Here is a 13,920-nt window from a genome sequence, read left to right on the forward strand (position 1 = left end):
AAGCTCCAGCAGTGGAAGTCAGGAGTTCCCCCAGAGGCCACACTGGTTTTTAAGCCAGCCTCACCACAGCTGTCACAGTGATGGTGGTGGGCAGGCACTTACTGCATAGTCTGTCAAATCCATCCTGCAGCAGTGGCCAGCTCCTGCTGTGTCACACACTGGGTCTTGGCCAAGGTGACACTATGCTGCTGAAATTGGGGTGCCAGCCCTGGTGAAGGCTGGGGCTGCTGCAGGACTGTGGTGGCTCTGTGTTCTGTGTGCCCCATGTGCCGCTGTTGTTGGGCCACCATCGCCTGCTCCCTTCCCAGGATGGGCACTGCAGCCCCTAGGAGGGACTCAATCTCCCTGGAGTCAAGGCTGATCTCGCAGAAAGCGTTTTTATCTCGACAAAGGGATTGATCTCAGCGCTCAGCCGCAGCCCAGAGGACTGCTGGGTGCAGGGCTGCGTTTGCCACGGCTGGCACTGGGCAGCCCTTTGTGCCATCTGCTGTCATGGGGGCTGAGCACAGCTATGCAGGGACAGATGGGCACCTTGGACTTGCTACGGTAGCTCTCGCACAAAGATCTGAAGAGAGAGCCTTCTTTTTCCTGTTTTTAAATCTTTGCTTTGAACTACTCACTTGGAAATGCTTGAAACTTAATGAAGCATGTGGGAGCTCTCCCACTGCCTCCAGTGGGATTTGGATCTCGCCCCCACTGTCAAACTGTGGCAGCCAATGCTGAGATCAGGAGGAGGAGACAAGAGTTCCATTGAAGTCAGGTTTTTAAAACAGGCAGAGTTCCTGCTAACATCAGCACTCCCTGCCTGTGTAACATACAGCTGTGAACATCGCTGTAACTACTCGCCGCTCTCTGTGGCCATAACAGGTTTCATGCAACTATGGTCTTGATAAACAAAAAGATGTGCCAGATAAACAGTCTTGGAAACTGCACTTTCCCGTGGTGTTCACAGTCATCTGTAGGCCATGTTCAGTGGTGCTGATCCCATGCAGGTCATTCTGGAGGAAAGGGGCCCAAGCAGCATGGCTGAGGCTGCAATGCCTGCTGAGATTAATGAGGTGGAGACCAGTCATTTCTGCTTGTGATGGCAGATGTGTGATTTTGGGGTGCCTGGCTGGAGGAGTCTGGAATGGGGCCCTTCAGACCCACACAATGTGATCACCTAATGGCAGTGAGACAGCAGTGGGTTTTTATTGCACCCATGGGCTCAGTAGGAGAGGAAGGGCTCTGTTGTGCCATTCAGTTTAGTCCCTCCCAACCACTGGAAAAGATGTGCAGGGGTTGTGAGTACCAAAGATTGCGGAAAATTGCTATTCCATCTATGCCTCAATTACTCTTTATTCTGCCTCAAATTATTACCCTGTATTCTCTGTCATCCTCAAAGCCTCTCGTAGGAAAAACTTAACATTCCACTTTTAGTGTGCTACAGCTACAGGATTTGCAGGTGTCACCGGTGTCACCAGTCCCTGTCTGAGCAAGGAGGTGTCATGTGAAGTGCCTTGATGATTTGCAAGAAGGTTTTTTGCAATTATGCCCCTCCTTACAGGGAAGGGCAGACACCTTCTTTGTTTGAAACTCGTTTAATCCTCCATGCATGAAGTTGCATCCCCTAGGATGGGTGTGTGACATCCCATGTGGGGCTGTAAGCAAGCCTCCTGTGTCTCAGAGGAAAACAAAAATAGTGTTTGCTGCTGCCAGACAGTGTGTCACAGGAGAAAAACCCTCCCCTGGCTCCTGCAGCCAAGCCACTGGTGCCCAGATTGGGGAAAGGGAATGACAGCAGTCACCCGAAGTTTCTGTAAAATAGGGCAGAGCATTCAGTCCTGCCATGGCAGAATGGACTGCCATGTGTCCTTGATCCTCTTCCTTTCTGCTTCTCTCAGTGTGTGTGCCAGCACTCATAAAGGACCAGTGCCTTAAAACACCTCGTGCTGCTTTTTGTTTTTTTAATGGGTGGGTGCCAGATGGCCACGTGACACCAGAGCACACGTACAGAGCCTGGACATCTGGCACAGCTCTTCCAACAGAATCCATCATGTGGTCCCCAAGGGGAGCTGGGAAAAGTTGTGCATGCAGCTCTCTGCTGCTCAGAGAAGTCAGTTTAACTGTAACATGTCATTGCAGCTCAAAGCTGATCTCTGCTGCTGAAGCCCTGCTCACATCTCCATGTGCAAATGGCAAATGTCATGGCTGAAACTACAGACGAGGCCATTTGTTCCAAGCCTGGAAAGGGACTGAGACCTTTCTGAGCTCAAACATGTTTGGACTCCATGCTTTCAGTGGGAGCCAGGCCTGAAATCCATAGCCAAGTCATAACTATTGCAGAGTTCTGGAGTTTTTTCAGAATCCTCTTGATCAGCAGAAATGTTTAGTGTGTTTCAATGTGCGCCTTAATAAGGCATGTGCTGTACTCTGTGAAAATGGAGCTTCTGGCTTCAGTACAGGCAGTGAATTAGTAATGTCTAACATCAGTACCAGTAGCAAAACCATTTTAAACAAAATTCCACATTTTGCAAGTCCAAGGCAGCCCTGTTGTGTCCAGCTGGAAGCTGATAGATCCATCTCTTGAAGAGTAATTCTCTCAAACCTTGCTCCCAGCCGTGAGTGTTGCTCCAGATTTTCTTCAGTTGAAACAAACAAGAGACAGTTTTCCTTCTGGTTATTACTTTTCTTGAAAGTGGTTGGGGTTTGTTTTGCATTTTTTTAAAAATATATCTTATGCAACAACCTTCCCAGAAAGAAGAAACCAACTGTGTCTTGTTTAAAAGAAGAGTGAAGGGTAGGAGTGGGTGGACAGTGCCTTCCCACACCTCAGAGCCATTTTCCCCATGCTTCTGATCTGAACTTGTATTTGTGGGTCCTGGTGTGTGCCTCCTCTTTGAAGGACGTGCCCCTGAAGTGAAAGAGTCAGGATAACATAATATTTTTTTCTTTAAAACCCACAGCAAATGCAGCTGAGATTTTAGTTTTGGAAGTGACTTTCTAATTTAAATATATATATTATAGCGCCTATTTTAATAATTATGTTCATTCCATAAGTGAATCTCTGAAACTGACTTTTGGATCAAGGAAATTTTATGGCCTCCAAAGGTTTCTTGAATCATATAGAATCATAGACTCATTAAGGTTGGAAAAGACCTTTAAGATCATCATCAAGTCCAACCACAGAACATTTTCAGCTCTCAGGATGATGGTTGAGCTGAGGTATCCATCGTGGCTCATGCAATCCAGTGTGTTGCTGCTGCCTCACAGACCGGCTGCAGATTTAAACATTTTTTTCTTTGATTCTTCCAGAGAGTAGCTGGGAGTAATGAGAGTTAATATGAGGGGATATTAGCTTTCAGAGAGAAATTTTCCTTGATGGACAGACATAGCTTATAATCTTACAGAGGTGTCCTGACCCATTTGGACGAGAGGGTTATTCCCAAGTGGAGGAAGCGGTTTGGTTAACCAGAAGTCATCTCTTACTCATGGGAAAAAAAAAATCTTGTCTTCAATCCCAAGTTTGTTGTTTGATTATCCTGGTGTGGGTGTACAGTGCAGTCATTTGATTCAGCTTCTGCTTATGTTGAGTTTAGGTATCAAAAGGTCCTATGCTAATGTGTGGCACCAGGGTGTTACCGCCAAGCAGTATGAGATCTCTCCTCAAAGTTGCAATATGAAAGGAGTCTTGTGATACTGTGTCAGCCTGTCATCATCCACTCCCTGCTGGCAATGCGTTTTGTCCATGAGAGATCCACCTCCCAAAGTTCTGGAAGCACAGGACCCTGCTCCTTGTGAAGGGTGATCTTCCAGATTGGTGTGTTTTTAACACTGGAAGATAACAGGGGCTCATTTATGGTACACCTCGGCAGGGCATCTTCGTGCCTCGGGGATGAGTTCTTTGGCAGTAAGAACAACCCATCAAAAATCACCATTCCCAATCTAAAATGAATCAGTTTGGCTTAAAAGGCACAGCTTCTGCTCGTCCTTTGCTCTCCTGATATCTCCTGAGTTATTCAGCATTCATGGTTTTGATATTTTTCTCTATCAGTGGTAGTTGTAGAAGTTTCTTTATAATAGTAAAACTGATTTTTGAGATACTCATAGGACTCTTGGAGCTGGGCTCTGTGGTCAAAAATACTAAGAATTTGTCATGCTGCTGCTGGTAGAGGGTCAATTGAAACTTGAACCCGAGGGCAGAGATTGGTTATTACTGTTGCTTGGTACATCATTCTGAAGTATGACATAAGCTTGGAACAAGCCACTTGTGAGACCTGGGACAGTTGAGTCAACTTTTTCTTCCATTTTTTCTTGGCGTCTGCAACTCAATTACATGTGCTCCTGCGGCTTTTACAATTGCTAGGAAAGCCCCTCCTGTTTATTTGTGGTCAGGTGAAGGGCTGGGAATTGCTCTTTTCTCCTGTGATGTTGGGTCGGATGCTTTCCGGGAGGGTCCGGAGGAGGGGGCTGCGCTGGTGACAAGAACGAGGGTGGAGGTGGCCGGGTGACCCCTGCGTGGGGCTGTCCTTGCTCCCGGTCGGGTTTCTGCTGCTCTGCCCCTCCCTGCTGCATCCTTCTGCTGTGTTTGCCGGGTTGGAGGAGTTTCGTGCCGGGCTTTGATGTGTTAATTCCCCAGAGCTGCTTGCTCCGCCTGAGGAGCGCTGCTGCTTCCCACGTCTCCCACTCCGCTCGTCTCCATCCTCGGCTGGGCGAGGGGACCTGCTGTCACTTAACCTCGGCTCAGAGGAGCCCGGAGCCCTCAGCCTCGGCTTCTGGCGTCCGTGAATGCATGAAAACAGTCATGACCAGCATGGAGTATAGCTGGGACATTCACGGGCACTGCGTCTGGCTAAATAAGGTAAGGAGATCTCTGCTTGTGCTGGCTCCTGCATTTCTCCCGGTGACAAGCCATAGCTGGGCAGCGCTGGGAATGAGCCTCTCATCCTTCTCCTGTACCAGGCACCAGCTGCGCTGCTGCTGAGGAAACGGAGTATTGGGGAAAGGTTGCATCTTCTCTGTGCAGCAGCGTGTTATTTATGCTTACAAAATGTTTCAGGTAAATGCCTGAGTGAAGGGCTGTGTTCAGCTGCTTTTCTTTCAGAATTCACTTTGATTGTAGTGAAGTCTTTAAAATATAATATGGGGGGCTTTGAGTGGCTTTGTGGTTGTTTTTATTTCTCCCCTTGTCATTCTCTGCAGAGGAAGTAACCTGTAAACTTTAGGGAAAGCTTAGCAGCAGGTCTGCTGCTAGAGTATGTGGAACAGGCTGCAAATACTCCGAGCAGGGAAGCGGGAAATGCAGGAGAGGCTGGTTTGGGAGGGCAGAGGTGGGCTCCCACATAAACCTGTTACACACCAGCTCAGACAGTGTGACCAGTATGGATTTGGGATGGGATTGATGCTGACAGAGGGTAAAGCTGTCACGGGTCTGTATCACAGTGGTGGATACTTGGCTTGGGAAACCCGGACGCTCTGCCCAAGGCACGCCAAGTGATGCTGAGGTAGCTGAGGCCGGAGGAACCCTCTTGCAAGGGGCTCTGAAGCTGAGGGAACAAGCAGAACAGCAGCAGCTTTGTTTAACTGAGCATAGGTAATGTGTATTGTAATGATCTGAACCAGTAAGCATGTTGATGAGCTCTAATTTAACTCCAGATGGTCAGGAAAGAGGTGTTGGGAAAGGCTCACTTGCCCAACTGTTGACTTGATGTGGTGGTCAAAACAGTCAGTGCAATTTGCTGCACAGGGAAATGATGCTGTGGAGTGGCAGCTCCTTCTATACAAACCAAACTGCACATACAGCAAGAGCAGTGTGATTTGTGCTGCTTGTTTCATCTCCAAAGCAGAAGAGAAAATGAAGGAAAATGAGGGTATCAGCTGGGATAGGCTAAATATGAGGTTTATTTTTGAAAGGAGAATTCAGCAACTGAGACGAAATGTGGTTTTTTTAATTATTATTATTATTAGGAGGTTTAAACCAGCAGCCACTAGAAATGTTCCTGCAGTTTGGAATGCTAGCTCAGTTCCAGGGAAAAAGGATTAAAGATTGAAGACAGGCAAGCTGTGGAAGTTTGGTGATGCATCTACTGTCTACAGGAATAATTTCCTCCAGAGCAGCATGGATTTTTACACTTAGATGATTACAGACAAAGCTTTACACACTTGTTTATCAATCCACAGATTAGCTGTGGTTTGATCTTGCAGAGTTTACAAGTGCACTGGGTCCAATCTTACAAGGCATTTTAAGTAAATGCTTGACCTCAAACTTCTGTGAAGCCTCAGTGGCATTGTGACAACTGTCCTTTTGTTTTTAGGATTAAAATTGGTATTGGTAAATCTGCATTCCCATATAGTGTTTTGCAATTAGTCACTAACATTGAAAACACAAGCAAAATCTAGCTGCTTCATTGAAGATGGATTTTCAGTTGCTGATGAAAAGAGCCTTCTTTGGGAAATGGAAAGCCTGTCTTACACAGCTAGTAAAGTATGTTAATCCTTTATTGACTTAAATGATACAAATTTGATCCAGAACTACCAAATGCCCTAAATATGCTTGTAGTTGCTGTTCAATCAAATATTTGCTTTTCTTTTTTGCTTCTCTTATTGTTTTATTTCTTTCCTTCCCCCTCAAAGCAGAGCTGTTGCTCTGCAGGTTGAGTAGTTGCCTGGCTCAGTCCCAGGGGAGGATGCAGATTCCCTGGTGAGGAGGTGCTCCTGAGGAACACTCTGAGTGTTGCTCAGCCAGGTTTTGCACACACAAGATCTCCTGGCATTTTTCAGACCTCCCTGCAGCCCATTCCTTCCCACTGGGGTTCCCTCCACCCCATCTCCTGATGCACTACTTTCCTAAATCCAATGCTTGAGCATATTCCTGCTCCATTTCTCTTCTGCTCCCTAGCATTATTACTCTGTTCTTGTCATATGTTTCATCTCCCCTCTTCCCTTCGCATCTCTCTGGGAAGAATATCATGCCAGGAATCAACTTTCTACCTTTGAAGACAGTCCAGAGCAAAGATCTGGGAAGGTGTCATGTGCCCAGTGCCTGCAGGCCCTGGATGTGTGCACCACTGTAAGCAGTGCTCAGGCTGCTGCTCTTGGAAATAACTGCCATGGTCCTTCTCTATCATCCATTCTCCAGCTATCATCATTTTCTCCACTGGAACCAGAGTCAAGGGTTTTCTTGCCTTTTTATGCCTCAAATTAAGAGTCAGTCCCAGGTATTATACAGAAGTTACAACACTTGAGGCAAAAAGCAAACAATTCTTGTGTTGTACAGAGAATTTTCTGGGTTTGGTGTGCTACAGGAGGTCTGGGTTTATGCAGATTTTAGAAAATATTTATGGCAATACCCAAAAAAGAGATCTTTGCACCCAGTACACACAGCTTGCAAAACTAAGGCATCTCTGCAAGGTTTCTCCCAAAGAATAGATGTAGTGCCCTAAGTGTTTGACAGGATGAGAGGAAATAACCTCAAGTTGTTCCAGGGGTGAGATTAGATCAGATATTACGAAAAATTTCTTTCCTGAAGGAGTTGTTAAACATTTGGAGCAGGCTGCCCAGGAGCGTGGTGGAGTCACCCTCCCCGGAGGGATTTAAAAAATGTGTAGATATGGCACTTGAGGACATGATTTAATGGTGAACATGGTGCTGGCGCTGGTTTGATGGTTGGACTTGATGATTTTAGAGGTGTTTTCTAGCCTTAATGAGTCTGTGATTCTGTTAGCACTAATTCTTGTTTTGTGGGCGACAGCCTTTGCACTTGTCCTGTTTGGGGTTCCCATCACCTCTTTCCAATGGCAGGGTGCAGCTGCAGCCTGAACTCTCCCTCTCCAAACACTCCTACTTTAAAGCCAAGGCTGACGTGCTGAGCCAAGCGGAATTTTCCTGAGAAATGTGAACGGGAGTTTAACAACAAAGGTGTCTTGGCAAGATGCTGTGCACAATGACTAACGTTCTGCTTTCTCACCTCGTTGGTTTTCACAGACATTTTAATCGTGCTGTGAAACCAAGACTTCCCTCCCCACTCTTTCTTCCCGCAGTCCTGGGTTTTAGTTAATTTGTGTCTGGGCACGCTGACTGGAGCTATCGGGGGTCAGTGGTTCAGGCGCTGATGTGGTGGTTGGGAGGCAGGGAGTCAAGTCTGTGCTTTGGCAAGGAATTCCATATTCATTCCTCTCAGCATGGAGAGGTGTCTTTGCAGTGAGGGATGGATACCACTTTCCTACATCAGACACATGCACCACACTGATGAATGTGTTGTATGTTACAAAATACAGGTGCTGTTCTTATGCAGGCTGAGTAAGTGCTTGAGATATACTGGAGGGCTTAAAGGACAAGGGAGTTGCAGAGCTGCAAAAGTAGATAAAACCTTCAGTCCTGTTTTCACAAACAACTCAGGTCACAAAATCTGAAGCATAATGTACGAGTTGAACAGCTAAAAGGTTTGTTTCGTTTGAATTCTTTCACCCAAGTTGAAGTATAACAAAACAGAAGATCTCACTGGTTTTGAATGTCATGAGCTAAATTCTGTTAGAGGTCAGGGGGAAAATATGGTAAACTCAGAAGTTTAGGGGAATGTCTGAGTGGTCAGGTGGCTTAGTATTGTGCTGGTAAATAATTCAGATACAGGGTCTTAATTCAGATCATTGTGATGAGGTACTGGTACAAATTAATAGAGAGCATCCTTTCCTAGTCTGCTAGAGCAGTTTTGAGGGAGATATTATGGTCACCAAGTGAAATTTCATGCTTGGGAGACACTTTGGCACTGCTCAGTGATTTAAGACTTGCCAGGACACAGACTGATTTCTTGAGAGCACAGAGGTGAGGTTAAATATTTTTACCTCCTCCTCTTTGCTTTATGTCATATCGTTAAGTGATGCCAGAGGGAGTTTTATTGTTTCAGGCTCAAAAAGGCAGTTTCTCCCACCACCCAAGGTCAGACATGTAACTTAGAAAAGGAGTTTAGCCAGGAGGTTTTCTGAGGTATCCTCTGTAATCAGGGGAGATTCAAAGCAGGAGCTGGAGACTTGGAACTCCTGAGTGGTGGTGAGCTCTCAAGCCAGGGTTGTGCTGCAGGCTCACAGTGGCACAAGGATCAGTCACCCAGTTTCTTTTCATCACCTATTCAGGAGGAAATCAGGGCCCCTCAGCGTTGTTGGGAGTCTCTGCTGAGCAGCCTGGATTTCAGAGCAGCTTCTCAGACTCCTCTAAGCGATTTATGCCATGATAGGAACAAGACTGGCTTTTCTGAGCTGAGATCTGATTGTGGCATGGATCATGAAGTGCTTTGAGACAGCTTTGAATATGGATAGAATAAAATCCTTCCCACTGCTCAAGAGCATTGAAGTTATTATGAAGAAAGTTGCTGATTCCTCTGAACTCTCTGATAGCATTAACATGTATTCTTGTTTGTCTCTAGCCTCAGGCAACTTTACAAAGAGATGTGTTTAGAGTGCAGACGTTCACCCATACCCAGTAGAATGTGCCTGATGTAAAAGGATGTCTCTGACTGTGTGTATGACTTGCAAGAAGCATAATACACATTTTGTAGATTGTATGTTTGGCTTTTTTCACTTGCTGAATGTCTCAGGGTATTTGTCTCTTTGCAAGCATGGCTTAGTGTTGTATAGCAATGAGTCCAAGTTTTGTTAGCAAAATGCTGAATGCACAGTAAGTGAATTTTGCAGAACTGGGTCACCAGAAGGTTCTTCCTTTCTCATCTTTAAGCCCCTGAACAGTTCTCTCCTGAATGGTGGTCGTGTGTCCTTTGTTGAATGTATATTTGATTTGTAACCCTTAGGCTGGAGAATACTTCAAACCTGTTCTTAAACTGTGCAGACTAAAAATGCTCATTAAGTTTTTTGGTAATGTTGGATGACACTGTGGCACAATAGCTGACTATGCAATATTTGTTGTCTTTTCCAGACTAATGGACACATATCTGGGAATGGAGATGTTTATCAAGAAAGGCTGGCTCGTCTGGAAAATGATAAGGAATCTCTTGTTCTGCAAGTGAGTTGTCACCCAAATTATTTTTTCTGCTCTTACATTCACAAGACTGTCTGATAGTATGTGATAAAACCCCTAAGGATTTATTTAGAGTTGTGATGTCTTGGACAGTGTTCAGAAGACTTGCTGGTATGTGAGAATTAACCCAGATTAGGGAAAGGTGTGAATTTAGATTGCAGGAAAAATCTAAAGGTCTTCCTGTCTGTGTATCTGTTTTCTTTGAATTTTGTTAGTGGAGCAGGTCTGTAGAGCAGCCACCTACTTATATCCATGTATATCCTTAAGATCACCATTTCCCAGGGCCATTCACATGATGTCTGCATCAGGAGACAGTTGTGCTGTCCTTAGGAAAGGTGACAAAAGCTGCAGGACTGGCCAGTGGGCAGGAGAAGACAAGCAGCTCCTTGGTGGTCCTGCTCACCTGCTGCTGGGCTGGATGGGGTCAGCCCTGGCTTCCTCTTGCTGTTGGAGCCAGGAACACCTGGCACCCTTGGACTGCACACGTGGCATTCCCTGATGTGGACCCAGCCTAGGGGCTGGGACAGCACTGAGCTCTGCTTTAGGCAGCTCACCCTCCTTCCCAGCAGTACTGCAGGAAGAGCCTGTTGAAAACGATAAAATTCATTCAGAAAAGGCAAAATGGAAATCTGTCTGCAGTCTTAAAAATTGTCTTGGTCTTACCCAGCCTCTGGCTGTGTGTTTTAATCTCCTTTGCTTTTATTGTTCTGAAAAGGGGGAAAGTGCTTGTTATGGTACACTGTGTGCAATCACTTGGGAAGGAGAATAAATTATAAGCAGTGAGGTTTATGTGATGGTTAAGGTAGGAGCTAATGGGTTAATGTATTGTCACAGCAAAATCATAATTATTGGTAGGGAAATGCAGCAGCCACCCCTTGTGAAAACTTTTAGTGAGGAAGGGAGCTGCAGAATTGCAATGTGTCTGCCAGAACTTTGGCTGAAATTCTAGTAAGTGTGAGGGGAGAGCCTTCCCTGTTCTCCTGCTCCCTTTGCCAAGTGTTGTGTTCACTGCAGAGCTCTGCTGCTCCTCTTCCTCCCTGCATGGTCCCAGTTAATCTTTGGCCCAACCAGCACTGCTGCTCACCTGCAGTTCTTCAGCTGACAGATATAGCACAGGTGCAAGGTGTTAAACGTGCATCACTTTTTTCCTGCTCTCCAGGTAAGTGTGCTTACAGACCAGGTGGAGGCCCAAGGAGAAAAGATCCGGGATCTGGAGTTTTGCCTGGAGGAGCACAGGGAGAAGCTGAATGCCACGGAGGAGATGCTGCAGCAGGTATTTCACAGCTCCATGTCTGTCCTGCTGTCTTGTCTTCTTCTGTCTTAACAAACTTTGGTGAGAGCAGTGCCCTTCAAGGTGTTGCAGCCCTTGATGTCTCAACTAAGGAATAATTTTCTACCATATTTGCTTTAAAGTCTTTTGTACTTAGTAATGTCAGTGCTGCTTTACAGTGCAGGAATCCAGTTCTGCTCTCCTTTGAGTCCTTCCCCACTGAACTTCAAAGAGCCTTAGATTAAAGCTTCTGGCTGGATGGGTGGATTCCCCTTACAGCTCCTTGCTGCCCAGAGCGACTGTGATGACAGACAGGCTTTTTTCTTGTCCTGGCAGCCAGCCCGTGATAGTGCCCCCGTGATCCCAGATGCACCCTAGGTGCCTGGAATCTGTCAGATGGATAATAGCTGTGTCTCAGGGCTTCACATAGTGCAAGGATGAGGGTGATGCTATTCCCCATGAAGGAGACCTTTAGCTGTCACAATAAATTACTGTTTTCTTCCCCTTGGGTAAATAATTCCGTTCTCTTCCTCTGTATCTTGAATCAGGAGCTTTTAAGCAGAACAACCCTTGAAACTCAGAAGCTGGATCTTATGGCAGAGATTTCCACTCTGAAATTAAAGCTTACATCTGTAGAGAAGGATAGATTGGACTATGAGGACAGATTCAGAGACACAGAGGTGAGTAAACCCCAACAGGATAAATTGTGAAAGCTGTGTGTGTCTTCACATTACCTGAACATTTTTTGGGATTTTTTTGTTTGTCAGGCAAGCAGGGGACTCATCTTTAAGGTTAGAACATGTTCCTTTTAAAGTAAAAAGTGTCCTCTTTGTTAAATTCTGGTTTTACAAAGGAAGATTTCCTAAGGCGGTTTTTGATTCTGGCTGTCAGGTCTCAGGAGGGATGGATTTAAGTTTGATTTAAATAAAATCATGAACATACTGCACTTTCCTGATGCAAATGAGACTGTCACCTGAGTAAGACATGTCTGAGGCAAGTGCTTCAGCCTGGTGTGAGTACAAAAAGCTCCCATGTGCAGAGACACAGCACAGTAAAAGAACTTCGGGATTGGTAACAGAGACTGAGCTGACTCGGTGTGGGGGTATTGGGAGGCCTGATTTCAGACCCCAGCCTTACAGGGGCCCAGGACCAGAGGCCGGGGGGAGCAGAGCCAGGTGGAGCTGCCAGCCCTGGCAATGCTTTCCCGAGGCATTTCCCTCTGTGCTGCAGGTCTGTGTCACTAAACCTCGGTCATGTTGGAAGCCAGAAAGCCTCAATGCAGGCGGGCAAACCCAGGAAACCCCAGCTACCAGCTGAGCTGTCCTGACAAGATGATAGAGCCCATATCTGAAATACCTCAGAGTCTGCCCATGAAGCAGAACGAAATTTGCAGTTCTGGATTCATAAATGAGCTGAAATGTCAGGTGTTTGTTATGATTGTGGATGTTCCAGATGTCATGCGTTTCTAGAAAGAGAGGAGCCATATTGCCATGACAGGACACAGAATTACCCTTTCTACTTCTGCCAGTGGTTTCCCAACTCTTCAGCTTCCAGTAAAGTACCATTCCTCACTTGTATTGCAAGTTCAAGAACAAAAGTCAGACTTGCTTTGGAGTTGCTCTTTGAGCCTGTCTGAAGTAATCTGCTGACCCAAAGAAGTCCACAGGTTGAAAACTAATGACTTGTATCACTTTCAGATTTGAAAGTGATTCTTTAGGTAGTGACAGCAGTATTCATTCCTGCAGTGCAGCACATTTCCTTGGGTGCTGCCAAGCTGTGGGATGAATCCCTGTTGCCTCCGGTTACCTTTCCCTCTAGTTTGCTAACAGGTGTTATTGAAGGATCACAGCACTGCCTTCAGAGCAGCTGATTTGGCAGTGCAGATGAGCTCTGTGCATGGCACTGTGGAGAAATTGGCAGGGGGGAAGGGTGGAGGGAATCACTGAAGGTCTCCTGCATCCGTGGGAGGTGTGTGTAAGAGCTGGCTGCTCTCACAGCTCTCCTGGGGCTCTGCCCACACAGAGCTCAGCTCTTTCATGAATTACAGCACACACCAAATAACTCTCTGTGGGCTGACACTTACTCTAAGCAGCCCAAATGAGGGATAAACAAGCTGGCACCAGCAGTAAATGGCTGTGGTGAGGCAAGGTTTGATCCAGATGACCACAGGGAGCAGGTGCTTTCCAACCTGGGTTCTATTGTATCTTCATTTGCGAACACCCTCTGGTTTCTTGTGCTTTCCAGAAACGGAAACAAATGTGACTGAGCTTTGAGTGATTTGTTTCCTCTATATCTATCCCTATTTTTACTGAATATTGTAGAGTTCTCCTGCACTCCCTTTCTTTGTTTCCCCCTGAACTGCAGTCTTTCCATAATTTCATTGCACAGCGCAGAGTACCAAGAAGGTGGACATGGAGCTACAGGTTCCCAGAAAAATGGTTCCAGTGTGGAGAGTACACCACAAACTGTAATCTGTAATCTCTGTGCCAGAGACTTCTCTTCTATGAAGAACTCCCTCTTTGAAATACATTAAATGCCGTTGATAAAAATGACCTAAATTTTATTAAAATAGTAGTTACTGTAATTAGGGACTATATGGATTTATATCAAGGGTATTTATGCCAGAACTAATGAACTATTACTAA

The 13,920-nt window shown here is 45.9% G+C and overlaps 1 protein-coding gene across 12 annotated transcripts in view; it reads left to right on the forward strand.

The window, feature by feature from the left end:
* PPFIBP1 (PPFIA binding protein 1) overlaps positions 1 to 13,920 on the forward strand; it is a 101,852-nt gene that overhangs the window by 57,920 nt on the left and 30,012 nt on the right. For 9 of the 12 annotated variants that reach the window (XM_063395473.1, XM_063395478.1, XM_063395477.1 and 6 more), the window contains 3 exons: positions 9,904 to 9,990; positions 11,165 to 11,278; positions 11,824 to 11,955. In XM_063395473.1, the coding sequence (XP_063251543.1) occupies positions 9,904 to 9,990; positions 11,165 to 11,278; positions 11,824 to 11,955 (333 nt within the window). Of the gene's footprint in view, positions 1 to 4,644; positions 4,841 to 9,903; positions 9,991 to 11,164; positions 11,279 to 11,823; positions 11,956 to 13,920 lie in introns of those variants that run through there. The other 3 variants (XM_063395483.1, XM_063395482.1, XM_063395485.1) reach the window with 3 other exon arrangements.

Source organism: Prinia subflava, chromosome 4 (assembly GCF_021018805.1).
Source record: "Prinia subflava isolate CZ2003 ecotype Zambia chromosome 4, Cam_Psub_1.2, whole genome shotgun sequence".
Taxonomy (NCBI): Eukaryota; Metazoa; Chordata; class Aves; order Passeriformes; family Cisticolidae; genus Prinia; species Prinia subflava.